This window comes from Rattus norvegicus, chromosome 20, assembly GCF_021556685.1.
Source record: "Rattus norvegicus strain SHRSP/BbbUtx chromosome 20, alternate assembly SHRSP_T2T, whole genome shotgun sequence".
In the NCBI taxonomy this organism is placed as follows: Eukaryota; Metazoa; Chordata; class Mammalia; order Rodentia; family Muridae; genus Rattus; species Rattus norvegicus.
In genome coordinates, this window is record NC_141553.1 from 41,168,897 (window position 1) to 41,188,417 (window position 19,521).

The following is a 19,521-nucleotide window of genomic DNA, read 5'->3' on the forward strand; positions in this document are numbered from 1 at the left end:
TAGTCTTCCTTGAATCAAGGTCATGCCAGGAAGCTCTACACCTGCCACGCCTCCCACCTGAGAACGGGAGACCCGGAACAAGACCTCAAGAAACTATCAGACTCAGCAAAGTCTCTCCCAAAGTCTCAAAGTTCCTTGCATGCCATTCTGGACACAGAACAAGGAAGCACAAAAAATGTCCTAGGAATCAACCATCCAGCAGACAGATCGTCCAAGGCCGGAGCAACATAGGTCCTTCCTGGCTTCGGGCAGAGTATCCAGGAAATCGTGGAGGTGGTAAGCCGGCTTCAGATTAGGAAGGCAGAGTGGACTGTGCCTTAGGTGGTATCACTAGCCAAGTGGATTCCGTGCTGATCTCATCCCATCTGGATCCACACAGGTTGGAAAGAGAAGACACCCAACTGAGGATCCCAACCACATGATCTGAGACCCAAGGACATCACTTCCAGGGGTCATGCAAGTCATGGCACTTCCTTCCTGCTTGTAGGGCTAGGTGGTAGTTGGGAGCAACAGAACAATATTGAACCGAGAGAAGAGAATAGGACATGCAGAAAGAAAGTCTTTTACACAGGCAAATAGGACGAAAACCACAATAGTTCATGTAGAGATACGGGAATGCGTATTCATGTATTTCCTGTTGGACCAGTTGGGCCAGATTTTCAGGTATACTCACAATTAACATGTTCCATGAAACACAGGCGCAAACACACACACACACACACACACACACACACACACAAACAGACACACATATACACACAAATAACACAAATAGAAATAGCACACACACACAACAAAGCACACACACACGCACACACACACACACACACAGAGATAACACAAATACAAATAACACACACACAAAACAAGGACACACACAGACACTCACACATGCACATGCAAACACACACAAATAACACAAATACAAATAACACACACATACACACACACACACTCACACACACACACACACACACAAACAGACACACATATACACACAAATAACACAAATAGAAATAGCACACACACACAACAAAGCACACACACACGCACACACAAAAACACACACATACACACACAGAGATAACACAAATACAAATAACACACACACAAAACAAGCACACACACAGACACCCACCAATGCACATGCAAACACACACAAATAACACAAATACAAATAATACACACATAACACACGCACTCACACACACACACACACACACACACACACGAGCATACACAAAAACCGCGCCAGCAAGTCTGACTTGTGAATGTGGAACAATAGACCCAAACCTGTGCTGAAAGACCTGTATAAGCCCTATGCTCCTTGAGGCAATATGGCTGCATGCACCCAAGGACAACTGCCTACCTCTAGGCAATTGCAGTCTTCAGGTGGGTTCGGAGGGACCTCACATTAGGGAATGCAGGGCCGTGCTAGGCTTGGGAAACTCAAGGATAAAAGACGGATACCTGAGAGTGTGGGATACACCTCACTGTGGGAGGAGGAATTATTCGGCTTGACTGATTGAATCAGTGTCAATCCTGGAATGAATTGTTCACGATACTTTGGTTGCACTCCATTTCCAGGATGATGTTCATTTACACTTTTGTGGCCTAACACACACTCTTCTTTAAGTTGACATTTTCCCCGCTTGTTTGCTTTAGCAAACAGTACCATGTCTGCATTGAACACTGATCAGCTTTCCTTGTTATTTCCCTTTCAGACCTCTCATCCCGCCTCACTGCCTTCCCAAGTCTTACCACCCTTTGAATTGGAAAGCTCATGCCTAAACCAAACAGCCAATTCAACCACCCATACAAACACACAAGCAAACAAGCAAGCAAGCAAACAAACAAACGATGCAAACCTTTATTGAATGCAATGGGAAGTAGAACAAAGCAAGACAAAACAAAACAAAAGTAAACTAAACAAATGTGCTAGGAGTACATATAGAATGGGTGGTTTGTTAGTCAACTCACAGCTAAGCATAAGCCATTGGTAAGAAGTGCAGCAGTTCTTAGTCCCAAGGAAGAAGTCTTCATAACTCCTTCCTGGTTCAATGTCCTGAGATGTGTAGCCTATACCTGCTGACCCATGAGATTTCCTGGAGTCTGATGGAGCCAGTTCAATGGTGTGTTCTGTCAATTGGGCTTTTCATTAGGCCTCCTTGATGTTTTAGGAGTCCCTGGTGATCTTGCCCTCTGCCCCTTCAGCAGAATCCCATGCTCAGAGCCCGTTTCCTCGTCCCAGGGTCCTCATGTAGGCACTGCACATGGAAAACCCACGTGCATTTCCTCCTTCTAGTAAGCAAGATGCCTTCCATCGAAAGCACCCACTGTAATAGGGGTTTTGATGCATATACTTTTTGGGCTGTCTACATTCTCAAGTGTTGATTGCGGGTGTCTTCTGGATAGGAGCTTCCAGGCTGGGACTCAGAGAATATCCAGCAGAGCCTCATATTCTTCTTGAGAGAGAGGCAGCTCAGGTGTTGCATCCATTTGCTGAACTGCACCTTCCAGATGTACAGGGCCTGGGGAGAGCGTCTCCACTTGAACTTCCATCAGCAGTTGATCCAGGAAGAGTTCCAGAGGGCCCCAGTTGCATCCCTGATTGAGAGCCTGTTCTTGGCCTTGTCCTTCAGGCTGTGCCCATTGTGGTAGCTGAGACTCTCTGGAGAAATTGGTTGGGTCGCTATAACTTGAGGATTCCTTGGAAACACAGTCCGTGGCAGCCAGTTGCAAGATGGTTTCCTGGACAACCCCGTGCTCCTTGCCACCAGGATTTCCATCCAGATCCACAGGGAATGGCCTGTCACCCTCCACTTGGTCTTCTTCTAGCAGTTCATCAAGGAGGAGTTCCAGAGTTCCTGGCTCGTATGCTTGAGTGGCTGTCTGTGATTGGCTTTGTCCTTCGGGCAGTGCCACTTGGGGATGCTGGGACTCTTCGTGGAAGTGGGGCTGGTCTCTAGAGCTCGAGTTCTCCATGCCCACACCTCCTGCAGCAGCCATCAATAACAGGTTGTCCGGTGCTGCCTCATCCTTGCCACTGTGACCTCCAGTTGCCACATCCTGCACTTGTGAAGCAGGCACATCTTGATCTGGAGCGCGGGCTTGCCGCGCCCTTCTGTTCTGAAACCATATGTGGATCGTGTCCTCATTCAAACCTGTCCTTTGGCCCAGCTGCTCCCTGGTTGCAAAGCCTGGTAACGGGTTCCTCTCAAAGGCTTGTACTAGGATCCTGCGCTGTTGCAAGTTGAGTCGAGTGCGAGGCCTTCTGCTGTCCGAGGGCATGCTGCTACCTTGTGACCTGGAGCCAAACCCTTCCTCGAGCTGTTGGGAGGCTAGCGGAATGGAGCCTCTGCTGGACCGCTTTGGGCCGTGCCTCACCTCTCCAGTGCGACTTCTTTGGTTCTGAAACCACACTCGGATGCGGGACGCAGGGAGCTGTATTTGCCTGGCCAGTTCCTGCCTGTCCCAGAAGCTCGGGTATTGGTTCTTCCTGAAAGCTGATAGCAGGGCCTTCTTTTGCCAGGCCTGCCAAACCGTCTTCCTGCGCCGGGATTCCCGCAGCACACAGCTGCTATCCACATTGCTTCCAGCTTCCATGCTCCTAAGGATTCGATGCCAGGAGTCCTCAAGCTGGAGAATATAGCCAGGACCGCTCCAGAGCAAGCGCAAGCTTCAGCAAATGCCAGCCGTAGGGCTGGGACCCCTGCCCTTAAATACCTCTCTCTCTGCTCCGGGAGCTCCTCCCACTCGAAAGGAGCCGTGGGATACAGTAGTCTTCCTTGAATCAAGGTCATGCCAGGAAGCTCTACACCTGCCACGCCTCCCACCTGAGAACGGGAGACCCGGAACAAGACCTCAAGAAACTATCAGACTCAGCAAAGTCTCTCCCAAAGTCTCAAAGTTCCTTGCATGCCATTCTGGACACAGAACAAGGAAGCACAAAAAATGTCCTAGGAATCAACCATCCAGCAGACAGATCCTCCAAGGCCGGAGCAACATAGGTCCTTCCTGGCTTTGGGCAGAGTATCCAGGAAATCGTGGAGGTGGTAAGCCGGCTTCAGAAGAGGAAGGCAGAGTGGACTGTGCCTTAGGTGGTATCACTAGCCAAGTGGAATCCGTGCTGATCTCATCCCATCTGGATCCACACAGGTTGGAAAGAGAAGACACACAACTGAGGATCCCAACCACATGTTCTGAGAGCCAAGGACATCACTTGCAGGGGTCATGCAAGTCATGGCACTTCCTTCCTGCTTGTAGGGCTAGGTGGTAGTTGGGAGCAACAGAACAATATTGAACCGAGAGAAGAGAATAGCACATGCAGAAAGAAGGTCTTTTACACAGGCAAATAGGAAGAAAACCACAATAGTTCATGTAGAGGTACGGGAATGCGTATTCATGTATTCTGTCAGACCAGTTGGGCCAGATTTTCAGGAGTTCTCACAATTAACATGTTCCATAAAAACACAGGCGCAAACACACACACACACACACACACACACACACAAACAGACACACATATACACACAAATAACACAAATAGAAATAGCACAAACACACAACAAAGCACACACACACACAAACACACACATACACACACAGAGATAACACAAATACAAATAACACACACACAAAACAAGCACACACACAGACACTCACACATGCACATGCAAACACACACAAATAACACAAATACAAATAACACACACATACACACACACACTCACACACTCACACACACAAGCATACACAAAAACCGGGCCAGCAAGTCTGACTTGTGAATGTGGAACAAAAGACACAAAATTTGTGCTGAAAGACCTGTATAATCCCTATGCTCCTTGAGGCAATGTGGCTGCATGCACCCAAGGACAACTGCCTAACTCTAGGCAATTGCAGTCTTCAGGTGGGTTCAGAGGGACCTCACATTAGGGAATGCAGGGCCGTGCTAGGCTTGGGAAACTCAAGGATAAAAGACGGATACCTGATTGTGTGGGAGACACCTCACTGTGGGAGGAGGAAGGTATTCGGCTTGTCTGATTGAATCAGTGTCAATCCTGGAATGAATTGTTCATGATACTTTGGTTGCACTCCATTTCCAAGATGATGTTTATTTACAGTTTTGTGGCCTTACACACATTCTTCTTTAAGTTGACATTTTCCCCGCTTGTTTGCTTTAGCAAACAGTGCCATGTCTGCATTGAACACTGATCAGCTTTTCCTTTTTATTTCCCTTTCAGACCTCTCATCCCGCCTCACTGCCTTCCCAAGTCTTACCACCCTTTGAATTGGAAAGCTCATGCCTAAACCAAACAGCCAATTCACCACCCATACAAACACACAAGCAAACAAGCAAGCAAGCAAACAAACAAACAATGCAAATCTTTATTGAATACAATGGGAGGTAGAACAGAGCAAGACAAAACTAAACAAAAGTAAACTAAACAAATGTGCTAGGAGTACATATAGAATGGGTGGTTTGTTAGTCATCTCACAACCAAGCATAAGGCATTGGTAAGAAGAGCAACAGTTCTTAGTCCCAAGGAAGAAGTCTTCATAACTCCTTCCTGGTTCAGTGTCCTGAGATGTGTAGCCTATACCTGGTGACCCATGAGATTTCCTGGAGTCTGATGGAGCCAGTTCAATGGTGTGTTCTGTCAGTTGGGCTTTTCATTAGGCCTCCTTGTTGTTTTAGGAGTCCCTGGTGATCTTGCCCTCTGCCCTTTATCAGAATCCCATATTGAGAGCCCATTTCTTCGTCTCAGGGCCCTCAGGTAGGCACTCCATATGGAAAACCCACGTGAATTTCCTCCTTCTAGTAAGCAAGATGCTTTGCATCGAAATCAGCCGCTGTAATAGGGGTTTTGATGCATATACTTTTTGGGCTGTCTACATTCTCATTCTGGATTGCGGGTGTCTTCTGGATAGGAGCTTCCAGGCTGGGACTCAGAGAATATCCAGCAGATCCTCATATTCTTCTTGAGAGAGAGGCAGCTCAGGTGTTGCATCCATTTGCTGCCCTGCACCTTAAAGATGTACAAGGCCTGGTGAGTGCGTCTCCACACGAACTTCCAGCAGCAGTTGATCCAGGAAGAGTTCCAGGGGGCCCGTGTTGCATCCCTGAGTGAGAGCCTGTTCTTGGCCTTGTCCTTCAGGCTGTACCCATTGTGGTAGCTGAGACTCTCTGGAGAAAATGGTTGGGTCACTATAACTCGAGGATTCCTTGGAAACACAGTCCGTGGCAGCCAGTTGCAAGATGGTTTCCTGGACACCCTCGTGCTCCTTGCCACCAGAATTTCCATCCAGATCCACAGGGAATGGCTTTCACCCTCCACTTGGTCTTTTTCCAGCAGTTCATCAAGGAGGATTTTTAGAGGTCCTGCCTCGTATGCTTGAGTCGCTGTCTGTGATGTGCCACTTGGGGTTTGCTGGGACTCTTTGTGGAAGTGGGGCTGGTCGCTGGAGCTCGAGTTCTCCATGCCCACACCTCCTGAGATAGCCATCGATAACAGGTTGTCCTGTGCTGCTTCATCCCTGCCACTGAGACCTCCAGTTGACACATCCTGCACTTGTGAAGCAGGCACATCTTGATCTGGAGCGCGGTCGGCGCGCTCTTCTGTTCTGAAATCATATGTGGATAGTGTCCTCAGACAAACCTGTCCTCTGGCCCAGCTGCTCCCTGGTAGCAAAGCCTGGCAATGGATTCCTCTCAAAGGCTTGCACTAGGATACTGCGCTGTTGCAAGGTGAGTCGAGTGCAAGGCCTTCCGCTGTCCGAGGGCATGCTGCTACCTTGTGACCTGGAGCCAAACCCTTCCTTGAGCTGTTGGGAGGCTAGCGGAATGGAGCCTCTGCTGGACCGCTTTGGGCCGTGCCTCACCTCTCCAGTGCGACTTCTTTGGTTCTGAAACCACACTCGGATGCGGGACGCAGGGAGCTGTATTTGCCTGGCCAGTTCCTGCCTGTCCCAGAAGCTCGGGTATTGGTTCTTGCTGAAAGCTGATAGCAGGGCCTTCTTTTGCCAGGCCTGCCAAACCGTCTTCCTGCGCCGGGATTCCCGCAGCACACAGCTACTATCCACATTGCTTCCAGCTTCCATGCTCCTAAGGATTCGATGCCAGGAGTCCTCATGCTGGAGAATATAGTCAGGACCGCTCCAGAGCAAGCACAAGCTTCAGCAAATGCCAGCCGTAGGGCTGGGACCCCTGCCCTTAAATACCTCTCTCTCTGCTCCCGGAGCTCCGCCCACTCGAAAGGAGCCGTGGGCTACAGTCGTCCTCCTTGAATCAAGGTCATGCCAGGAAGCTCTACACCTGCCACGCCTCCCACCTTAGAACAGGAGACCCGGAACAAGACCTCAAGAAAACTATCAGACTCAGCAAAGTATCTCCCAAAGTCTCCCCGTCCCTTGCATGCCATTCTGGACACAGAACAAGGAAGCACAAAAAATGTCCTAGGAATCAACCATCCAGCAGACAGATCGTCCAAGGCCGGAGCAACATAGGTCCTTCCTGGCTTTGGGCAGAGTATCCAGGAAATCGTGGAGGGGGTAAGCCGGCTTCAGAAGAGGAAGGCAGAGTGGAGTGTGCCTTAGGTGGTATCACTAGCCAAGTTGAATCCGTGCTGATCTCATCCCATCTGGATCCACACAGGTTGGAAAGAGAAGACCCCCCAACTGAGGATCCCAACCACATGTTCTAAGACCCAAGGACATCACTTCCAGGGGTCATGCAAGTCATGTCACTTCCTTCCTGCTTGTAGGGCTAGGTGGTAGTTGGGAACAACAGAACAATATTGAAACGAGAGAAGAGAATAGCACACGCAGAAAGAAAGTCTTTTACACAGGCAAATAGGACGAAAACCACAATAGTTCATGTAGAGATACGGGAATGCGTATTCATGTATTTCCTATCAGACCAGTTGAGCCAGATTTTCAGGAATTCTCACAATTAACATGGTCCATGCAAAAACAGGCACAAACACACACAGACACACAGACACACACACACACACACGCAAACACACACACATACCCATACAAATAACACAAATAGAAATACCACACACACAACAAAGCACACACACACAGACACTCACACACTCACATGCAAACACACACCACACATATAACACAAATACAAATAACACACACAACACAAGCACACACACACAGACACTCACACACGCACATACAATCACACACCACACATATAACACAAATCAAATGACACACACACATACACACACACACTCACACACACACACACATACACACACACAAGCATACACAAAAACCCGGCCAGCAAGTCTGACCTGTGAATGTGGAACAAAAGACCCAAAACTTGTGCTGAAAGAATTGTATAAGCCCTATACTCCTTGAGGAAATGTGGCTGCATGCACCCAAGGACAACTGCCTACCTCTAGGCAATTGCAGTCTTCAGGTGGGTTCAGAGGGACCTCACATTAGGGAATGCAGGGCCATGCTAGGCTTGGGAAACTTAAGGTTTAAATATGGAAACGGGAGTGTGTGGGAAACACCTCACTGTGGGAGGAGGAAGGTATTCGGCTTGTCTGATTGAATCAGTGTCAATCCTGGAATGAATTGTTCATGATACTTTGGTTGCACTCCATTTCCAGGATGATGTTTATTTACAGTTTTGTGGCCTTAAATACAATCTTCTTTAAGTTTACATTTTCCCCGCTTGTTTGCTTTAGCAAACACTGCCATGTCTGCATTGAACACTGATCAGCTTTCCTTGTTATTTCCCTTTCAGACCTCTCATCCCGCCTCACTGCCTTCCCAAGTCTTACCACCCTTTGAATTGGAAAGCTCATGCCTAAACCAAACAGCCTATTCAAACACCCATAGAAACACACAAGCAAGCAAGCAAGAAAAACAAACAAACAAACAATGTAAATCTTTATTGAATACAAGGGGAAGTAGAACAGAGCAAGACAAAACAAAACGAAAGTAAACTAAACAAATGTGCTAGGAGTACATGTAGAATGGGTGGTTTGTTAGTCATCTCACAGCTGAGCATAAGGTATTGGTAAGAAGTGCAGCAGTTCTTAGTCCCAAGGAAGATGTCTTCATAACTCCTTCTTGGTTTAGTGTCCTGAGATGTGTAGCCTATACCTGGTGACCCATGAGATTTCCTGGAGTCTGATGGAGCCAGTCCAATGGTGTGTTCTGTCAGTTGTGCTTTTCATTAAGCCTCCTTGTTGTTTTAGGAGTCCCTGGTGATCTTGCCCTCTGCCGCTTCAGCAGAATCCCATTCTGAGAGCCCATTTCCTCGACTAAGGGCCCTCAGGTAGGCACTCCACATGGAAAACCCACGTGCATTTCCTCCTTCTAGTAAGCAAGATGCCTTCCATCGAAAGCAGCCACTGTAGTAGGGGTTTTGATGCATATACTTTTTGGGCTGTCTACATTCTCAAGTGTGGATTGCAGGTGTATTCTAGATAGGAGCTTCCAGGCTGGGACTCAGAGAATATCCAGCAGAGCCTCATATTCTTCTTGAGAGAGAGGCAGCTCAGGTGTTGCATCCATTTGCTGCCCTGCACCTTCCAGATGTAAAGGACCTGGGGAGTGCATCTCCACTCGAACTTCCATCAGCAGTTGATCCAGGAAGAGTTCCAGGGGGGCCCGTGTTGCATCCCTGAGTGAGAGCCTGTTCTTGGCATTGTCCTTCAGGCTGTGCCCATTGTGGTAGCTGAGACTCTCTGAAGAAATTGGTTTGGCCGCTATAACTCGAGGATTCCTTGGAAACACAGTCGGTGGCAGCCAGTTGCAAGATGGTTTCCTGGACACCCTCGTGCTCCCTGCCACCAGAATTTCCATCCAGATCCACAGGGAATGGCCTGTCACCCTCCACTTGGTCTTCTTCCAGCAGTTTATCAAGGAGGAGTTCCAGAGGTCCTGCCTCGTATGCTTGAGTCGCTGTCTGGGATTGGCCTCGTCCTTCCGACAGTGCCAATTGGGGTTGCTGGGACTCTTCGTGGAAGTGGGGCTGGTCGCTGGAGCTCGAGTTCTCCATGCCAACACCTCCTACAGCAGCCATCGGTAACAGGTTGTCCTGTGCTGCCTCATCCCTGCCACTGAGACCTCCAGTTGCCACATCCTGCACTCGTGAAGCAGGCACATCTTGATCTGGAGGGCGGGCTTGCCGCGCTCTTCTGTTCGGAAACCATATGTGGATCATGTCCTCAGACAAACCTATCCTCTGGCCCAGTTGCTCCCTGGTAGCAAAGCCTGGCAACGGGTTCCTCTCAAAGGCTTGCACTAGGATCCTGCGCTGTTGCAAGGTGAGTCGAGTGCGAGGCCTTCTGCTGTCCGAGGGCATGCTGCTACCTTGTGACCTGGAGCCAAACCCTTCCTCAAGATGTTGGGAGGCTAGCGGAATGGAGCCTGTGCTGGACCGCTTTGGGTCGTGCCTCACCTCTCCAGTGCTATTTCTTCGGTTCTGAAACCACACTCGGATGCGGGACTCAGGGAGCTGTATTTGCCTGGCCAGTTCCTGCCTGTCCCAGAAGTTCGGGTATTGGTTCTTGCTGAAAGCTGATAGCAGGGCCTTCTTTTGCCAGGCCTGCCAAACCGTCTTCCTGCGCCGGGATTCCCGCAGCACCCAGCTGCTATCCACATTGCTTCCAGCTTCCAAGCTCCTAAGGATTCGATGCCAGGAGTCCTCAAGCTGGAGAATATAGTCAGGACCCCTCCAGAGCAAGCGCAAGCTTCAGCAAATGCCAGCCGTAGGGCTGGGACACCTGCCCTTAAATACCTCTGCCTCTGCTCCCGGAGCTCTGCCCACTCGAAAGGAGCGGTGGGCTACTGCAGACCCTTGAATCAAGGTCATGCCACGACGCTTTACACCTGCCACGCCTCCCACCTGAGAACAGGAGACCCGGAACAAGACCTCAAGAAACCTATCAGACTCAGCAAAGTATCTCCCAAAGTCTCCCAGTCCCTTGCATGCCATTCTGGACACAGAACAAGGAAGCACAAAAAATGTCCTAGGAATCAACCATCCAGCAGACAGATCGTCCAAGGAGGTACACCATAGGTCCTTCCTGGCTTTGGACAGAGTATCCAGGAAATCGTGGAGGTAGTAAGCAGGCTTCAGAAGAGGAAGGCAGAGTGGAGTATGCCTTAGGTGGTATCACTAGCCAAGTGGAATCTGTGCTGATCTCATCCCATCTGGATCCACACAGGTTGGAAAGAGAAGACCCCCCAACTGAGGATCCCAACCACTTGTCCTGAGACCCAAGGACATCACTTCCAGGAGTCATGCAAGTCATGGCACTTCTTTCATGCTTGTAGGGCTAGGTGGTAGTTGGGAGCAACAGAACTCTAGTAAACCGAGAGACGAGAATAGCACATGCAGAAAGAAAGTCTTTTACACAGGCAAATAGGCCAAAAACCACAATAGTTCAGGTAGAGATTCGGGAATGCGCATTCATGCATTTCCTGTCAGAAGAGTTGGGCCAGATTTTCAGGAATTCTCACCATTAACATGTTCCATGCAAACACAGGCGCAAACACACACACACACTCACACACACACACACACACACACACACACACGCAAACACACACACATACACATACAAATAACACAAATAGAAATAGCACACACACACAACAAAACACACACACACACGCACACACAAACACACACACATACACACACACAAATAACACAAATACAAATAACTCACACACAACACAAGCACACACACACAGACACTCACACACTCACATGCAAACACAAACGACACATATAACACAAATACAAATAACACACACAACACAAGCACACACACAGACACTCAAAGACACACATGCAAACACACACCACACATATAACACAAATACAAATAATACACACACACACACACACACACACACACACACACATACACACACACAAGCATACACAAAAACCCGGCCAGCAAGTCTGACCTGTGAATGTGGAACAAAAGACCCAAAACCTGTGCTGAAAGAACTGTATAAGCACTATGCTCCTTGAGGAAATGTGGCTGCATGCACCCAAGGCCAACTGCCTACGTCTAGGCAATTGCAGTCTTCAGATGGGTTCAGAGGTACCTCACTTTAGGGAATGCAGGGCCGTGCTAGGCTTGGGAAACTCAAGGTTAAAAGACGGATAGGGGAGAGTGTGGGAAATACCTCACTGTGGGAGGAGGAAGGTATTCTGCTTGTCTGATTGAATCAGTGTCAATCCTGGAATGAATTGTTTACGATACTTTGGTTGCACTCCATTTCCAGGATGATGTTTATTTACAGTTTTGTGGCCTTACACACATTCTTCTTTAAGTTGACATTTTCCCTGCTTGTTTGCTTTAAAAACACTGCCATGTCTCCATTGAACACTGATCAGCTTTCCTTGTTATTTCCCTTTCAGACCTCTCATCCCGCCTCACTGCCTTCCAAAGTCTTACCACCCTTTGAATGGGAAAGCTCATGCCTAAACCAAACAGCCAATTCAACCACCTTTACAAACACACAAGCAAGGAAGCAAGCAAACAAACAAACAAACAATGCAAATCTTTATTGAACACAATGGGAAGTAGAAGAAAGCAAGAAAAAGAAAAACAAAAGTAAACTAAACAAATGTGCTAGGAGTACATATAGAATGGGTGGTTTGTTAGTCATCTCACAGCTAAGCATAAGGCATTGGTAAGAAGAGCAGCAGTTCTTAGTCCCAAGTTAGAAGTGTTCATAACTCCTTCCTGGTTTAGTGTCCTGAGATGTGTAGCCTATACCTGTTGACCCATGAGATTTCCTGGAGTCTGATGGAGCCAGTCCAATGGTGTGTTCTGTCAGTTGGGCTTTTCATTAGGCCTCCTTGTTGTTTTAGGAGTCCCTGGTGATCTTGCCCTCTGCCCCTTCAGTAGAATCCCATTCTCAGAGCTCATTTCCTCGTCTCAGGACCCTCACTAAGGCACTCCACATGGAAAACCCACGTGCATTTCCTCCTTCTAATAAGCAAGATGCCTTCCATCGAAAGCAGCCACTGTAATAGGGGTTTTGATGCATATACTTTTTGGGCTGTCTACATTCTCATTTAGATTGCGGGTGTCTTCTGGATAGGAGCTTCCAGGCTGGGACTCAGAGAATATCCAGCAGAGCCTCATATTCTTCTTGAGAGAGAGGCAGCTCAGGTGTTGCATCCATTTGCTGCCCTCCACCTTCCAGATGTACAGGGCCTGGGGAGTGCGTCTCCACTCGAACTTCCATCAGCAGTTGATCCAGGAAGAGTTCAAGAGGTCCCGTGTTGCATCCCTGAGTGAGAGCCTGTTCTTGGCATTGTCCTTCAGGCTGTGCCCATTGTGGTAGCTGAGACTCTCTGGAGAAATTGGTTGGGTCGCTAAAACTCGAGGATTCCTTTGAAACACAGTCCGTGGCAGCCAGTTGCAAGATGGTTTCCTGGACACCCACGTGCTCCTTGCCACGAGAATTTCCATCCAGATCCACAGGGAATGGCCTGTCACCCTCCACTTGGTCTTCTTCTAGCAGTTTATCAAGGAGGAGTTCCAGAGGCCCTGCCTCTTATGCTTGAGTGGCTGTCTGTGATTGGCCTCGTCCTTCGGGCAGTGCCACTTGGGGATGCTGAGACTTTTTGTGGATGTGGGGCTGGTCGCTGGAGCTCGAGTTCTCCATGCCCACACCTCCTGTAGCAGCCATCGGTAACAGGTTGTCGTGTACTGCCTCATCCCTGCCACTGAGTCCTCCAGTTGCCACAATCTCCACTTGTGAAGGAGGCACATCTTGATCTGGAGCGAGGGCTTGCCTCGATCTTCTGTTCTGAAACAATATGTGGATCGTGTCCTCAGAAAAACATGTCCTCTGGCCCTGCTGCTCCCTGGTAGCAAAGCCTGGCAACGGGTTCCTCTCAAAGTCTTGCACTAGAATCCTGAGCTGTTGCAAGTTGAGTCGAGTGCGAGGCCTTCTGCTGTCCGAGGGCATGCTGCTACCCTGTGACCTGGAGCCAAACACTTCCTCGAGATGTTGGGAGGCTAGCGGAATGGAGCCTCTGCTGGACCGCTTTGGGCCGTGCCTCACCTCTCCAGTGCGACTTCTTCGGTTCTGAAACCACACTCGGATGCGGGACGCAGGGAGCTGTATTTGCCTGGCCAGTTCCTGCCTGTCCCAGAAGCTCGGGTATTGGTTCTTGCTGAAAGCTGTTAGCAGGGCCTTCTTTTGCCAGGCCTGCCAAACGGTCTTCCTGCGCCGGGATTCCCGCAGCACACAGCTGCTATCCACATTGCTTCCAGCTTCCATGCTCCTAAGGATTCGATGCCAGGAGTCCTCATGCTGGAGAATATAGTCAGGACCGCTCCAGAGCAAGCGCAAGCTTCAGCAAATGCCAGCCGTAGGGCTGGGACCCCTGCCCTTAAATACCTCTGCCTCTGCTCCCTGAGCTCTGCCCACTCGAAAGGAACTGTGGGCTACAGTCGTCCTCCAGATCCTTGAATCAAGGTCATGCCACGAAGCTCTACTCCTGCAACGCCTCCCACCTGAGAATAGGAGACCCGGAACAAGACCTCAAGAAAACTATCAGACTCAGCAATCTCTCTCCCAAAGTCTCGCAGTCCCTTGCATGCCAATCTGGACACAGAACAATGAAGCACAAAAAATGTCCTAGGATTCAAGCATCCAGCAGACAGATGGTCCAAGGACGGAGCACCATAAGTCCTTCCTGGCTTTGAGCAGAGTATCCAGGAAATCGTGGAGTTGGTAAGCAGGCTTCAGAAGAGGAAGGCAGAGTGGAGTGTGCCTTAGGTGGTATCCCCAGCCAAGTGGAATCTGTACTGATCTCATCCCATCTGGATCCACACAGGTTGGAAAGAGAAGACACCCAACTGAAGATCCCAACCACTTGTCCTGAGACCCAAGGACATCACTTCCAGGGGTCATGAAAGTCATGGCACTTCGTTCCAGCTTGTAGGGCTAGGTGGTAGTTGGGAGCAGCAGAACTCTATTGAACCGAGAGAAGAGAATAGCACATGCAGAAAGAAAGTCTTTTACACAGGCACATAGGCGGAAAACCACAATAGTTCATGTAGAGATTCAGGAATGCATATTCATGCATTTCCTGTCAATCTTCAACACCCAATTCTCGTCAATAGACAGATCATAGAAACAGAAACTAAACAGAGACACAGTACAACTAACCACAGTTATGAACCAAATGGCCTTAATAGATTCTTATAGAACATTTCATCTCAAAACAAAAGAATATACCTTCTTTTCAGTACCTCATGTTTCCTTCTCCAAAACTGGCCATATACTCAGTCATAAAACCGGCTTCAACAGATACAAGAAGATGGAAATAATCCCATGCATCCTATCAGATCACCATAGACTTCAATAACAGCAAAAATCACAGAGAACACACATACACATGGAAGTTGAACAACTCTTTACTCAATGCTAACGTGGTCAAGGAAGAAATAAAGAAAGAAATTAAAGACTTTTTAGAATGTAATGAAAATGAAGGCACAACATAACCAATCTTATGGGACACAATGAAAGCAGTGCTAAGTGGAAAACTCATAGTTCTGAGTGCTTCGAAAAAGAAACCAGAGAGAACATACACTACCATCTTAACAGCATACCTAAAAGCTCTAGAACAAAAGATGCAAATACATCCAAGAGGAGTAGATCGCAGGATATAATCAAACTCATGGTGAATTCAACCAAGTAGAAACAAAAAGATCTATACAAAGTTCTTTGTTGATTAACAAAACCAGGAACTGGTTCTTTGAGAAAATCAACAACATAGGTAAACCCTTAGCCCGTCTAACCAGAGGGCATAGAGTATCTAAATTAGAGACATTAGAAATGAAAAGGGAGACATACCAACATATTCTGAGGAAATTAGTGCAAAAGCCTATATTCAGCAAAACTGGAAAATCTGGAAGAAATGGACAATTTTCTAGACAGATACCAGATTTCCAAGTTAAATCAGGATCAGATAAACCATCTAAACAGCCGCATAACTCCTAAAGAAATAGAAGCTGTTCTTAAAAGTCTCCCAAACAACAAAAGCACAGTAACAGATCAGTTTAGTGAAGAATTGTATTAGACCTTCGTAGAAGACCTAGTACTAATAGTGTCCAAAGTTTTTCACAAAGTAGAAACAGAAGAAACACTACCAAATTCCTCCTATAAAGTCACAATTCAGCTTGTACCAGACCATACAAAAAAGAGAACTTCAGGCCATTGTGCCAAAAGCAAACTACAGATTCGTTGCAATCTCAATCAAAATTCCAATTCTTCATGGCGTGAGAGCAATTTGCAAATTCATATGGAATAACACAAAAGCCAGGAGAGTGAAAACTATCCTCAAAAATAAAAGAACTTCTGGTGGAATCACTATCCCTGACCTCAAGCATTATTGCAGAGCAATAGTGATAAAACCGGTATGGCAACGGTACAGAGACAGGCAGGAAGATCAATTGGATAAAATTGTAGACCCAGAAATGAATCCGCACACCTATGGTCACTTGATCTTCGAGCTAAAACCATCTAGTGGAAAAGAGATAGCATTTTCAAGTAATGGAGCTGGTTCAACTGGAGGTCTGCAGGTAGAAGAATGCAAATGGATCCATTCTTGATATTTTTTTTGGAGCTGGGGACCGAACCCAGGGCCTTGTGCTTGCTAGGCAAGCGCTCTACCACTGACCTAAATCCCCAACCCTTGGATCCATTCTTATTGCCTCATACAAGTGCAAGTGCAAGTGGATCAAGGACATTCACATAAAACCAGATACAGTGATACTAGTAAAAGAGAAAGTGGGGGAAAAGCCTAAAACACATGGGCACAGGGGAAGATTTCTGGAAGAGAACATGAATGGCTTAAGGTCAAGAATTGACAAATATGTCCCCCTAAAATTACAAAGTTTCTGGAAGGCAAAGGACACTGGCATTAGGACAAAATGGCAACCAGAAGATTGAGAAAAGATCTTTACCCATGCTACATCCAATAGAGGGCTAATATCCAATATGTACATAGAACTCAAGAAGTTAGACTCCAGAAAATCACATAACCCTATTAAAAATGAGGTACCGAACTGAACAAAGAATTCTCAGCTGAGGAATATCAAATGACTGAGAAGCACCTAAGGAAATGCTCAACATCCTTAGTCAAAAGTGAAATGCAAATCAAAACAACCCCGAGATTACACCTCATGTAAGTCAGAATGACTAAGATAAAAACTCAGGTGACAACAGATGCTGGTGAGGATGTGAAGAAAGAGGAACACTCCTCCATTGTTGGTGGGATTACAAGCTGGTACAACCACTCTGGAAGTCAGTCTGGAGGTTCCTCAGAAAACTCGACATCGTAGTACCTGAGTAACCAGCTATTTCACTCCTGGGCATATAACCAAGATATGCTCCAACATATAACAAGGACACATGTTCCACTATGTTCATAGCAGCCTTATTTATAATAGCCAGAACCTGGAAAGGTCCCAGATGCCCTTCAACAAAGGAATTAATACAGAAATTGTGATATATCTACATAATGGAGTACTATTCAGCTATTAAAAACAATGACTTCATGAGATTTTTAGGTAAATGGATAGAACTAGAAAATATACTGAGTGAGGTAATCCAATCACAAAGACACATGGAATGCACTCACTGATAAATAGATATTAGCTCAAAACCTCAAATTACCCAAGATACAATCCCCAGACCACATCAAGCTCAAGAAGAAGGATGACCAAAGTTTTGATTCTTCAGTCTTTCTTAAAAGGGGGAATAAAAGATTTGTAGGAGGAGATATGGGACAAAGTTTGGACTAGAGACCACAGGAATGGCCCTTCAGAGCCTGCCCCACCTGGGATTCCAACACATATACATAGCCACCAAACTCAGAAAATATTGTTGATGCCAAGAAATGCATGCTGAAAGGAGCCTGATATAGTTGTCTCCTGAGAGGATCTATGAGAGCATGACAAATACAGGGGCAAATGTTCACAGCCAATCATTAAACTGAGAATGGGGTCCCTATTGGAGGAGTTACAGAAAGGATTGAAGGAGCTGAAAGGGTTTGCAATGCCATAAGTACAACTATACCAACCAACCAGAGATCCCAGGGCCTAAACCCCCTCCAAAGTGTACACACGAATAGATCCATGGCTCCAGCATATGTAGTAGATGATGATCTTGTTGGGTACCAAGGGGAGGAGAAGCCCTTGGTCCTGCTAAGGCTGGACACCCCCCCACCCCCAGTGTAGGGGAATGTCAGGGCAGAGAGTTGGGAAGCGGTGGGTTGTTGGGTGGGGGAACACCCTCATAGAGGAAGGTGAGAAAGGGTTGGAATAGGGGGGTTATGGATCAGAATTCAGGAAAGGGGATAACATTTAAAATATAAATAAATAATATCCAATAAAAATTAGGGTTCAGTTAGTTATGTTCAGGGTTAGTTTTGTATTAATATTTTTAATAAATCCTAGCATGGATTTGTTTCCAGTTTTAATGATTCATGTTCCCAAATAAAAAAAACATATTCAGGGTTTATATTTAATATGCCTTAGGTATCACAATAGCTGGGAAACTGCCAAGCTTCCATGTTGCTAGAATCTATCTCCTACTAATAATTTGAAGTTATTACTTACTAATGTCTATGTCCCATCTTGGCTGCTTCTGGCACAGTCGAGCAGCCATCTGTGCTGCACTCTCCTGGGCCCTTTTCATCGGGGCTCTATGTCTCTGTTCTGCATGTTCCTTAGGCATGGTGCCTCTCCTTTCTGTCCTCTCCCTCATGTTCCCAAACCAAGGAACCCTAAATCTTGCCACTCTCTTTCCTCCCCAGCTATTGGCTGTTGGCATCTTTATTTATGAATCAGAATTTGCAGGTTCCCATATAGCAGACCCTCTTGTGAAAAATAATTTGTTATATCCAATTGCATTAGAAAACAAGCAGCTTCTTTTTGTCCAATTAAAAAGGCTCTTTACTCTCATATATACATTGAACACATTTATAATAATTATACAAATTGTAAGGTATGATAGAACTTATAACATCTAATCCATGATATTTGACAATTTAAATAAAATGTTCATCATCTATTCTAACCTAAAGAGTTTATAATTTTGTACCTCAGTTATGTTTAATTTTTAACTTACATTACCATCCTTTCAAACCTGGAACACCTTCCTTAATGTTAAACAGCTTAAGTTAAATTATAGAATTAGAATTAGTCTTAAACCCCATCAAAGATCTGAGAGAATTAAATATTGGTTGAAAATGTAGGGAGTACAAAAACAAAGCTTGCAAAACTTGTACAATTTGTAGAGATAGCTGACTTCCTTGAGAGTTCCCAATATTCCTGATACCGTTGAAGCATCTGTCTTCAACCTCTGGCCCATAATGATCTGACATACCTTAAGAGAAGCAAGAATTCTGAAGGACTAGATGACCCTGTATTGGCAGAGCCTAGCATGTGTCCTTTAGTTTTTTTCTAAAACAGTATTTTGTCCAAAGAT

At 46.7% G+C, this 19,521-nt stretch overlaps 1 protein-coding gene across 1 annotated transcript; it reads right to left on the reverse strand.

Moving 5' to 3' along the window:
- Nucleotides 1–6,630: 6,630 nt before the first annotated feature.
- On the reverse strand, nt 6,631–7,101 carry LOC147998699 (double homeobox protein 4C-like). Its single transcript, XM_087598783.1, has one exon. The coding sequence runs from the start codon at nt 7,099–7,101 to the stop codon at nt 6,631–6,633; it is 471 nt and encodes a 156-aa protein (XP_087454909.1).
- Nucleotides 7,102–19,521: the final 12,420 nt, after the last annotated feature.